General features: G+C 43.8%; 1 protein-coding gene across 1 annotated transcript in view; it reads left to right on the top strand.

Moving 5' to 3' along the window:
- Window positions 1-12,861, top strand: part of zswim5 (zinc finger, SWIM-type containing 5) — a 67,477-nt gene that overhangs the window by 40,877 nt on the left and 13,739 nt on the right. Inside the window, exons 2-5 of the mRNA XM_085806001.1 lie at window positions 8,141-8,328; window positions 8,910-9,078; window positions 10,638-10,786; window positions 12,711-12,861. Of these exons, the coding sequence (XP_085662127.1) occupies window positions 8,141-8,328; window positions 8,910-9,078; window positions 10,638-10,786; window positions 12,711-12,861 (657 nt within the window). The remainder of the gene's footprint in view (window positions 1-8,140; window positions 8,329-8,909; window positions 9,079-10,637; window positions 10,787-12,710) is intronic.

The raw sequence follows: 12,861 nt of genomic DNA, 5'->3' as shown, positions 1-12,861 counted from the left end.
TTCACCTCATCTTTGTATTCCATATAATTTATTTTTCGTGTTTGTGTGCTAGCACGAACTGCTTTTCAGCGCTCTCAGGTGTTTGGTGCTTTTTTTTCCCCGCCTGCAAAGCTGAAAGCAGCATTTATGCCTTTTCTCCTCTCCAGGTAACCTTCATTCTAGTGTTGCACATGTTCACAATGGCATGAATCGACCGGTGACTCTCCATTAACAGCAGAATGTATGCAAATGTTGAATTGGACCACTCTGGCTTTCAGGTTGTATAGTTTGCTTTCAGATTAGATGAATGAAGCCCTTGATTGAATTTCAGACATCGTCAACCAAAAGATGCCATTCCTCCCTCCATCCATTCATCCACACAGCTTTTATCCAAAGCAAGATACCTGTGTGTGCGTGTGTGTGCACGCACGTCAAAAGCAGGTCTTAAAAGATTTATCCTTTGCGCTCTTCCTCTTTATGATGGTTTTGATCAGTCTTTCTCCCTCCCTTTCCCCCGCTCACAAGCGTTTTTGCCGAACTTCTTTTCAGAGTAATCTTGTTCACGTCAAGCGCCCCCTCCTCTCCCTCTGGAGGTCCTCCTCCATTTTTCTCCTTTCTTTTTTCTTTCTTTCTTTCTCGCTGCCCTCTGCTCAATCAGGTTGGGAACTTGGGGCTGAAATGTCATCCTTTTGCTGATTTCAGCTCTGTGAGATCTGCAGTATTTCTTGTTTCTACAGTGACACATCAGCTGAAAGCGACTTGATTAAACCTTTCTCTCCCATTTTTCTCGTTCTTCCTCTTTCTCCCCCTCCACTCCCTGTCTGCTAGTTCTCTCCTCCCCTGTCGCAACAGAATGGAGCAAATCAGGGAATCAATTCAATGTAATCATGACAAATGAGTCCCGGCGGTTAGCAAGGATTTGTCTGTGTGTGTGCGCGCGTGTGTGTGTGTGTTTATGTGTATGTGTGTGTGAGTTTGGGACAGGGCTGCTGGGAAATCACAAATGAATCAATCAACTGTTATCTGTTATCAGCAAACACTGCAGGAGGGAGGGACGGAAGGATGGATGGGTGAGTGATGGATGGATGGATGGATGGATGGATAGGTAGAGGGGAGGAGAAGAGGCAGTGCACTGTGTGTGTGTGTATGTGTGTGTGTGTGTGTGTGTGTGTGTGTGTGTGTGCGTGTGTGTGCACGTCTGCTGTGCAGAGATAGATGGCTGATTGAATACAGGGCCATGTGGGTGTCTTGTGTGTGTGAATGAGAGCGAGCAGGGGGGTGCTGTGTTAACCTTGGAGCTGTCAGAACAGATGGAAGATGGGAAGGGCCGCGGGCTGCGAGGGATGTGTTGGCTGCTGGAGGAGGAGGATGAGTCCTCGGCTACTTTTGGAAAGGGCCAGTCAGATTGGTGATGGGAAAAAAACGCAGCAGTGATATATTTTTTTTCCTGAATATATTTCTGCTGAAGATGAGTTTCTTGATCAAAGTAAATAGCAACATGTCGCTGACCGAGTGAGGGAGGCGTTCACAGACTGAACTGAGAGTTTGTGTGTGGCTGAGTAAAGTGTGTTCAGTCATAATTAAGTCAAAATTAAACCAAAGGCAACAAGATACATGATGAAAATGATCATCAACCTACCTACTATGTTTGCCAGTGAACTCAACGAGCTGGCAGTAGAGCCTGGCTGAGTATATACTGTATGTATATGTGTAGATATATATATTTCAGACTACGGTAATAATGTAAAGAGAAACAGATTTATCTATGGTCTTATGATATCACTCAAATTCCTAATTCAATAATTGCTCTTACTCACTTGTGATCAGGATATATTTTCCATTCTGTGCTTTGTGGGTTCAGGTTGACTCACTGCAGACTAATTACCACCAGACTCCATGACTGTCGGCGGAATATAGATTTTATTTTTAAAAGCTGCAGCTTCCTCCTTACTTGCAGCCTTATTTCATGATAGAAACTAACAATGTTACATGTCCACCCTCAACTGTGGGTTGTTGGGTTGTGTCGACATCAACTGTTGGTTTGAACAGGTGATAAAGACGTGACGGGAGGGAGATTTAGGAGCAACTTTCTCTCCACTGCTATCGTCAAAACACCTAATGAGAGAATATCTTTTGAAAGAAGACCTATAGACAGTATGTTGGGTTTCCCTTTAATTGGACGCCAATCTATAGCACCTCAGCAAACAGGGGATGCAGCGATCCAGTGTGGGTGGCAGAAGGAGGGAGTGGCTTTTGGCAAAATATGAACAGCGTGGGCACAGCACGTTGGGGAAGGTAGAAGAATGGATTCAAAGATTTTCTTCCTGAACTTTAAAATCCACTTGAGAGGTGGGCGGAGTTTGTCTGTCTGTCCGTCTTGGGGCCTGTGGTGAGGCGGTGGTTGAATAAGACTGTGGTCTATTTGTGTGTTTGTGTGTGTGTGTGTGTGTGTGTGTGTGTGTACACGCACACTCTGGCTCACCGCCCAGCTCCATCTCCCCAGCTGATTAGGGGTTAATGGCCTATGAGCGTGGGGAGCGCTCTGCCTTCTGATTGGCTGCCTGGCTTCTGTGTGGGTGGGGTTGCAATCGAGTGACAGATGGTGTACAACAGGGAGGGAGGGAGGGAGGCATAGCGAAGTGAATGTATGTATATATGTGTGTGTGTGTGTGTGTGCGTGCGCATATAGATTCACACACACTGCTATTCACATTTACATGCTGTGTGTGTGTGTGTGTGTGTGTGTGTGGAGGTCCTTAAACAACAATAAAACAATGTTTAATGGCCTCCTGTCATCTTTTCTTCTCTATTTATTACTTCTTCACTTGCATGTCACCTAGTCAGACATCTGTTAAGAGACACCTATAGTTATAGTTGTATGTTGTGTGAAGTCTTACCCACATGTGCTACCATACATTTTGACTGAAATGCAAATAATCCAGATTAAAAACAAATCCACATGCAAAATCATTTGACAAGACTCTTGGAGAAACTGCAGCTCATTATATTTACTCATCTACTGAAGAATGAGAATCAGGCCTGTTGTAGCTGTGGTTCAAAGTCGCACAACTCAACTTTATATGTAGCTCAGTGAAAGTGTGGTTGTTGATAACCACACAGACACACTCTGTTGAAGACGTCGGTGGCGGACCATGCACATAGGTCTTCTGGGCAAGTATATATCTGCATCACAACAGACAAAAAGACAACACACACACATGCACACGTGACTTTCCCTAAGGATTAGGACAGATCATTGTACTTGGCAACACTCCCAGTTTACACACATCACAGTCCTAATTCACCTTTGTTAGAAATTCATCTGTTTTGCTGAACCAGAGCCATAGCAAGGATGCATGAAGTGTGTGAATGTGTGCGTGTGTGTGAGAGAGAGAGAGAGAGAGACAGAGAAAGAGAGATTAGTGATATCTACTGTGAATATCAGCGACTAGTTTGCATCGTTTTGTCTTTATACTCACTGTGGCATTAAGAACAAAAGCAGACAGGCTCTGAAAAGGTCGTTTTGTACGCAGTGCTTATGTGTATGTGTGTGTGTGTGTATGCTTGTGCTTGCAGACTGTCTGATGCAGAATCTTTTTTATCAAGTGTCATTGCATCCCCATCTGCTGAAGACACACTGTCTCCCTCAGCCTTTGCATACACACACACACACACACACACACACACACACACACACACACACACACAACAAAGATAGATGAGAGCACCATTAAAAAAGACAAAGAGTACAGTTTCACACTGAAGACTGAATCACCAAGCTTTTGCAAGGGATTCAAGTTTATGAATGGGAGAAAGAAATATAGGCGCCCATGGAGTACCTCAGGGTTCTATACAAGGTCCTCTTCTATTTGTATTGTTAGTTAATGTTGCTTTTTATTACCGGCTGCCTGTCTAGAGGCTTAGAAACCTACTTTTTGGCATGGATGGATTTAGTCTAAGAATCCAGTGTTGCCAATGTCATGCAGTATACCATTTTTTTTCTTTGAATTTGTAACAGGGGAAACATGTGAACTAGTTGCTATGCTAATCTATGCTGTGTTCTTTTGGATCTTTACTTCAAACATTAGTTTTCAAAGTGTCTCAGCTAAAATGTCACATTATTTCTTTAACGAAGAAACGAGAGACGCGTTGTTGTACCTTATATCCTGTCACATGAGACTCCATGGGGAATGGCCTTGTGTGTGTGAAGAGACTTGATTGAGATTCCAAAAACTGCTAACTTATCCACATAATTTAACGCCGGATCACTGCAGGTTTTATGCATGAATCTGGCAAAAGATAAAGGGGAGGGGTGCCAGACATACGGGCTGTGAACTGTGTCTGAGCCATTTTAAGACTTGATTGAAAGTGAAAAGAGCAGCAGTGTCACCGTCACATTCATCCCTGTGGCCTGAGCAACAATAGGCTTTAACTTAACAGACACAGACGGTGAGAGAGGAGGGTGGGGGCTGCTAGGTCCGAAGCCAAGAGGAAAAAAGAAAAAGAAAAAGGGAAACCAGCACTCCCAGCTGTGGGAAAGATTGAATGCTGAATGTCATCTGCCATCCAAACTTTTACACTCATCAGAAACACTAGCCTGGAAGTGCAGGGATGACTAATGACTGACAGGAGCTTATTTAGTCAGCTATGAGGGAAGATAGCTCTCAAATGTCCCCTCGATGCTTTTAAGAAATCCACTCCCCTCCATTTTCGCCTGATATTTTGCCCTCTGCTGCGATGATTTCGCAACTAGAAGATCAAATTTGGACTCACTTACACTAAGCAGTGGTTATTGTAAATTGTTTCTAAAGGTATATCCATTATAGAGACAGAGAGAGGGAATGGAAAGCCCATTTTTTTGACATTTATGATATTACCATGTGCTGCCAGACAAAAAAAAAGATTGGTTGGACAGGCGGACTCAGTGGGAGGGAGAGATTTCAACAATTTGGAGGACTCTTTATGTCTATCACTGGCAGATGCATCAGCCTCTCTTTCTCCCTCTGCAGTCTGTGTCTCGCTCATCCCTCCTGTCATGGTCAGATGCCCCTGTTCGGCTGAGTGGGCAGTTCGTGCCAGTCAGTCGATCGCGTTTGGGAAATCGATCAACACGTTTTGGTAGGTTGACACTGAGGGAGGGGGGCGGGGGGACCAGCCCAGGTCAGTTTGTCAGTATGTCGGTCAGTGCATCAGTCAGCGGTGTTTCATATGGTTGTTAGTATGTGGTGGTACGTCGGTGGGGAAGTTCAGACGGTCCGACCATGTGCAGACCAAAAATAGTACACTGTAGGAGGAGGAGGATGCATCGGAACAGATTTGCTACTACAGGTATTTGTGAGGAAATGAAACGCAAGTGTAGTAAATCCATGACACAAATAACACTGCACGCCACGGCATCTCAAACTGGCAACACTGCACCTTGCTGGAACGTTATCACAGGTTAGACGAATGTGTGTCAGTTTGGGCAAAATATTCTGCAGAAACTTTAACAAACACATTTACTTTCCCTCTCTAAATATCAATGCACTTGATATTTAGGTTTGGCCGACTCAGTGTGTGCTGGTGGCCAGTTTCAAGCCTTTTCCTTCCATTTTTTTTTAGCTCGTGTCCTCTACTTTACTACAAATACTTTTCATTGAAAGACAGTAGTGTCATTGAGTTCACTAAAACTTGAATCCTGCCACTGTTAATGTTAGATACAGAGGATAAAACGACTGTTGTGAAAATAACTCGTGGTTTTTGATGTTGGTGTCATTACCTAGCCAAATAAGTAGATCTGATGCGGTCTGATCCACAGTCATCTCTGTATCATCATGTATAATCCCACAAAGCTTCACACAGTCAGGTGCACAGATGTTAAATAAGGGGATAAGAAAGCACCCGTGTCAAGTCAGTCCTCTGCACTGACAGGCCTCCTGAGTTGAAGTATAGAATTTATACCATCAGAAAAACTGGGATCAATGCTTCCCTTTTGTATATTTGTATTTTTTATCATCATAACTGAAGTTTATTGATCATATTTTTATATTTTACCTTTTTTTTTTTGGTCCGAACAGTCAGTGTTCCCGGCCTTGTGTGCCATCAGCCAGGGAGGCAGGTTGTGTTATCGCGTTCGCACAACCGCACGCATCAACAACCGATGCGGTCGTTTAGCTTCCTGCCCAGCTTCATCTTTTGTGTATTGTGAAAGCAGTTTACAGTTGATTGGACCTGATTTGAGTGTGTTTGTGTGAGTATTTATGTGTGCGTCCTCCTTGCGAGTCTGTGCTCACAACATTTGGTGTGGGAAAACCTGCTGTGGGATTTTACCCAGGAGATAGTTTTAACAGGCTGCTCCGCCATTCTTTCCCCCTACCAAGGATTTAATTGTTCATGTGTGTCAATGTGTGGTTGCACTGTTGTTTGTTGGTTTGTCAGAAGTTTAGAATTGTAGCTACTTTTTTTTTTTTTTCCAGATTGGCCCCAAAATAGTCATATCATTGCCTTCCAGTTAGCTTGCTCATCCTCCCTTTATGTTCCTCCCCCCTCCTGTCTTTCTAGCTGTGAAATCAGCAGTGGGGTTGCTATGGTTTTGGCGAGATACAGTAATCCAATGTGTACACACAGAAAGAGAGAGACACACACACACACACCTCACCTCATAAATAATTGACCTGTCACTGTGAGACGACAGGACAGAGCAGATACACACTCCCCTCCTCTATTCTCCTCTCACATTTCTCCTCATATCTCGTCCTCTTTATCCCCCGTTTCTTCTCTCACCGTTCCTTCACTCACTCTGCTTTTTGTTCCACCTTTACCTTTTTCCTCCCTCTGGTTCTGCTTTTTGCTGCACACTATTTATTAAGAGATCTGGGCCGTGCAGGCTCATTGTAACTGAAGGTCTTCATTTGCTCTTCATGTTTTCATCAGTCTAATAAAAGCTGATGTATGTGAATCTAGTTTTTAACAGACAAGGACTCTTTGTCATTTTGGATGGATAAAGAACAATGAATGATACTGTGGGTAATAACACACAGGGTTATTTATTACTGTAAAGTTGAAGCTTGTGGACACAAAATAGAAGAGGCTTTAGGATAGAGCCTTGAGGTACTCCATAGTTGAGTCTTTTACATTTTCTTAATCCAACTTGTACTTTGATTAAAGCTTAACTAAGGAGCTGCAATACCTTTTTTCTTTCCTTTTTTTTGGTTAATAATTTCCATTAGGAGATTGGAATATAGATTTTGGCATTAGAGCAATGCCACGGCTCCCTTAGGAGAACTCAACCAGTTGTCTCAGTATGTCACCAAGGCTAGATTAGATTGGTTTATCATGTTCACTTGCTTCCGTCTAAAGTCCCTGGACTCCGACTCACAAGAGAAAACATCAACAGAAGGCCATTCGTTCCATTTTAACTCTCTGTTAAAAAACAAGCGGGAACAATGACTCAGTAGTTAGTGTTCAGTATCCATCCAGCCACGTCAGCGTGCCAGGAGGCCGCATGCGAGGGCCAACAAGAGCCAATGATGCCCGATGTACTGCAAAAAAAAAAAAGAAAAAAAAAAGTACGAACAGTGGTCAGCCACAGATGCTCAACTACAGCCTCACAGTTGCCAACAGCAAATAGCCTGCCTGGTGAGTGAGGGCTGTAAAGATTAACTATGCAAAGCGGAGTTAAAGCAAATCTATTTAATCAATTAACTACCCTTACTATCCCGGAGGGAGGGAGGAGGGGGATGGAGTGTGTGGGCAGGAAATGAAAACACCTAGCAACCTCATTTTTCACTGCAAACACACAAATGCAGAGAGACATAAGGAGAGAGTATCAGATGGCACGGTGCCCCGTTGGAGACGTCTCGTCAGAATGTGTGTTTTTGTAGCGAAGGTTCACTCTGTACGTTTGAAAGAGGCTCAGATTACCACAGATGCCGCTTCTCTTCTTCCCCGACGCTTCTGTTCCGTGGTAGTAACACACGGGCAGAAGCTAAAACAAAGGAGTTGTGTGTTTGCGTGGTGAAAGCAGATTCTGTTCTGTCTTAATGCCCACTGAATGTCACGGATTTGGTTTTATTAATGACTTCTGCAGCAAAAAAAAACTTCTTTTATAGTCTTATGTTCATATTACACTGCTTCTTATGATGAAACTAATGACAGCTCATTCTTCCTTGTGTCTTCTCAGGGTTTCACCTCAGTGGCACAGTAACTGAACCTGCCACGCCGTCGGAGCCGGAGGTCACCCACAAGGTGGCCATCAGCTTCGACCGCTGCAAGATCACCTCGGTCACCTGTGGCTGCGGGAACAGGGACATTTTCTACTGCGCACATGTGGTGGCGCTGTCCCTTTACCGCATTCGCAAGCCTGAACAGGTAAGAACCACTATCTAGGTTCTTTATGCACTTGTTTGTTTGTAATTTATTTCCAGTGATAGTTGTTTGTCCAGCCATAATCACTCATAAATAACAAGTGAAATCATGAAATAAATGAGGAAATACAGTGCAAATTAAATTTATATATAAAATAGTGACATTTTTTCATCTGGTTTGATACATTTAGTTTTATTCCTGAAGAACAGAATGACAAACTTTTCATGAGCCTCTGATTCAGAGATCTTCTCTAGCAGCGCTCTCATACAAAATGATGCCATCACCGTGGTCTGAGATGTGCTGAGAATTTATAGCATGCAGACAAAGACTGCGCTGTCGAGTCTGTAAATAAATGAACCGCCACCTGAACAAATAAATGTTTTAAGGTTTCAAAGGGTTTATAAAGTTTGTGTTTGATCACAGCGTTGCTTACATAGATCTATTTGCATCTGTTTGTTCTGAAAGAACATATAGGAATTTCTCCCCTGTTTCCAAGCTGCAGGGCAGACTGAAAGTTCTGAAAGCTGGCATTTCAACACAACAACATTTATATATATATATATGTGTGTGTGTGTCTGATGCAGGTAAAGCTGCGGCTGCCCATCTCAGAGACGCTGTTCCAGATGAACAGAGACCAGCTGCAGAAGTTGGTCCAGTATCTGATAACGGCCCACCACACCGAGGTGCTGCCCACCGCTCAGAAACTGGCCGACGAGATCCTCTCCTCCAACTCGGAGATCAACCAGGTCCATGGTGAGAGGCCAGCTTATGTTCAACCCATGTTTTTATTTTGGTTTCAAGTGAAGAAGCACGGTTGAATCTACTGAATCCATCTAGAAGAGAGTTTTTTGTAAATGTAATAAACTCACAGAGGTCAACAGGAAGCTTTTCCCTAATTCTTGAAAAGTCCTCGCTGTGTGGAGACGGCGTCCATCCCTCTGCAGCGATATCTTCACAGCAACAGGCCGGACTTGAAAGCTCCCAGACTTGAAACATGCTGCACGACGACGGTAGCCTACAGGCTGTCCTACGTCAGAGCGCCTGATTACCCTAGTGAAGCAGCAAGGCCGGGCTTCAAATGGCTCGTTTGATTTCTCAGTTCCCCACTCTCAAGTCGCCACCTCCTTCCAGTGGTTGAAGAAGGCAGAGGGAAAAAAAAAGGAAGTCGGAATGATGAAATGGGTGCAGCAGCAGAAGGTAGAGGCAGATGAGTGGGAAAGGAAGTGGACACCGAGAGGAAGAGACGGCACTCGGGGGGGGAAAATGGAAGAGAGGAGACGGGAGAGGACCGGAGAGATGAAAGTGCCAGAGAAAGCACCGAGATGAAAAGAGAAAAGAGGACGCAACTCCAGCAGGCGTTGATGAGGGGAGGGCGTTTAAAAAAAAAAAAAAAAACGACACACATCCTTTCACCAAACAAAACTCTTTATCTGTTCCTCTATTTCATCCTCCTCGCTAAATGTTGACATTCTCCAGCTCTGCCGTCCAGGAAGCCCCGCGCCGTGCTTCCTCTCTGGTGTTTGACAAGGGGGATCATGGGGGTTGAAGTTCAGTCGATCCAGGAGCGAGGCCGTCTTTGATGGAGGAATGCGGCTGTTTGCTGCAGCGCACTCCCAGCCAGTTGGAAACACATCTCTGGGCTTTCCTCAGCTCACTTCCTGCTAGATCAAAGCAGCTTCCCCCTGTAGAGCGTATCTGCATTTCCCTGTAGTATTACTCCGACGCAAACGCACACACACACACACACACACACACACGGTGCAGAGGAAAAGAAAAAATAAAGTTGGCCTCATATTCCCTGTTTATGATTAAGCATGAAAAGAGCTTGTGCCACACAGGTGCACTTAAAGTTTAATGTTAAAACAAATAGGTATGAGAGCAGCGGATATCAGCAGAGATTTAAATTAATTCAGAATTGGTGATTTCATTTGGTTTGTCTTGTCTCTGGTATTTCTAACCATCCCTCAGCTTTGGGGGATTAAATCTGGGATGAAATGTCAGTATCTTGGGTTTCTGTGAGTGAGGCTGTCTAAAAGTAATCCCCATCTCCCATGGTCACCCTCCGTTTATTTCTCTTTTTTAACTTGGGGTGTGAATTGAGGACAGGAAGGAACAGGGTGACTGAGCGAATACACAGTCTCAACTGTGTTTACAGCAGCTTTGATGGTGTGAAAAGGATGTTAATGTTGGACTGAAACTGTGCCGCCATGTTCACTTTTTGCACTCCATTGCTGTTTGAATATGTTTCTTTTAGTGTAGTATTTGTGTGTACCTGTCATTAAGTGTGTGTGTGTGTGTGTGTGTATTCTCAGGCGCTCCGGACCCAACTGCAGGTGCCAGCATCGATGATGACAACTGCTGGCATCTGGACGAGGATCAAGTCAGAGAGCAGGTCAAACAGTTCCTCTCCCAGGGAGGTTACTACGGCTCCGGGAAGCAGCTCAACTCCATGTTCGCTAAGGTACACATCACTACTCTGCTTCATCTGATTAAGATTTATTGAATGAATAGCTTGTGACAATTATTATTCATTGAAATAACAGAGTTTATATGCAGTGATCCTTTTAAATGTCTCTGCAAGTCACAAAAAAAGCCATAATATTCATAAGGGAGACCTAGAAGAGATATTCCTGTGGTTCAAATTATGCACACAAATGGTTAACGGGATAGTTCAACATTCTGGCAAATTGGCCCATTGCCATAATCGCTATAGTCATAGCAGTAGGTTACCTTTAATTGTCAGTGCAAGCTATTTTAAGAACGGCGGAGCAGAGCCGCGAGCTGCTCAGAGCTACGCTACGGAGGCTAACGGGATTTCTTGGTTTCCCTCAACAAACTCATCAAATACACAATCCAACAACTCCAAAACGCTCTGGTGGACAAGTTGTGACCTGCACATTCACCACGCTATGAGATAATAACGAAACGTTACGAGACTGAGTTGTTTTAGAGTTAAATTAACCCTACCCCTGTCTTTCAGGTCGTCTCAGTTCATTGTTTTAGTTTCACTGTGTTGATTCACTCCCGCTCCTCTCTCTGCATAGTTTTTGGCCACAGCAGGATGCTGCTGTTTCCAATAAAATAAATAAATAAAAAAAGCTTTGAAATCCAACCGTGCACTACCTGCAACACCAGCACACAGCTGACTGACACAGATAGCAAATAGCTGGTGAGCACAGTGAAGCTTTTAACAGCCAAACAGCCAGATATTTCCTCCACGGTAGGTAGAGACCATGAAAGAGCTAAAAGGAGAGCGAATATATTCACCGGATAACCAGACACACCGTCTCCAGGTGGATGCAAATGTTGGTTTGGGTAAAATGGGTAACTACGTGAAGAAATTCACCGCATCAACAGGTTTAAAGCCACTTTAATATGGTGATTCGAGTCATTTAGCTCCAGCACACCCATGATGTTTGGGGACTAACCAAAGAAAGCTTAAAAATGCATCCAATTTTTTCTTTTGGTCACTCAAATATACTCAATCCTTTCCCATAATGCAATGCAATAGTGTTTTTCATCAGACTCTTAACCACCTGATAAATTCAAGATTTTTTTTATTTTTTTTATTTTAACAGTTCCTCCATAACACACTCTAAACTGCTCCTCATTTACAACAGAAACATGTTTCCCCCTGCATGAAGCCTGATTCACCTTTTTCTCTATACTGTCAAAGAATACAGTCATTCACAGGTGGTTAGAGATCCTTGTCTCCATTTAAACGTCTGGCTCCACGCAGGGAAAATGGTTCAAAATAAAAATGGGCACTGCGAACATCTTAAGATTTCTTTAACTATATTATTCAAACTCCAGGCACTAACAGGCTCTGAACATGGTTAAATGGGACTTTGCAAATCTTCAAAGCCAGCATAAGGGTCTTATAAATACATTCTCTCAGTCTGATTGAAGTCCACTTAACACAACCTATATTCTGATAAGTCTTAGCTCCCATCTTCTTTTCATTTCCTGAGCCAAACCATTTCTGCTATTTAGTTTTATGTGGGGCTCAGATGGTTTTATAACATCTAAGAGTCAGTGTTTGAACCGCGGTCTACTCATGATATCATGCTCTGTTGTTTCCTTTTTAAATTTGACGTGCTCACATGTGTCGTCCAGATTGTCAGCCGCCCGCCTCCCCAGGATTTTAACTTGTGTCCTCGTTGAATCTGTGTTTATATTTCCTCTCTGGAGATGATTTGTCTGATTGGATCATCAGTGCATCTCAGAAACCATCTCTCACAGTTTTAAAGTGTTTTTTCCTCCTCCTCCTCCTCCTCCTCCTCCTCCTCCTCCTCCTCTGAAATACATTCTGTTGAGCAAGGACGCACAACAGCGCTCATGAAACACACACAGCGACTAAATCTGCAGCCTCTGGGTCTTTCCAGGTGCGGGAGATGCTTCGGATGAGAGACTCGAACGGCGCCCGGATGCTGACGCTCATAACAGAACAGTTCATGGCAGACCCTCGTCTGTCGCTATGGAGACAGCAGGGCACGGGCATGACGGACAAGTGTCGGCAGCTCTGGGATGAGCTCG

The sequence above is a fragment of the Trachurus japonicus genome, chromosome 17 (genome assembly GCF_045865225.1).
Source record: "Trachurus japonicus isolate A0001 chromosome 17, Traja_1.0".
Taxonomy (NCBI): domain Eukaryota; kingdom Metazoa; phylum Chordata; class Actinopteri; order Carangiformes; family Carangidae; genus Trachurus; species Trachurus japonicus.
Note: the sequence above shows the minus strand (reverse complement) of the source record. Positions and strands in the feature narration are given on the sequence as shown.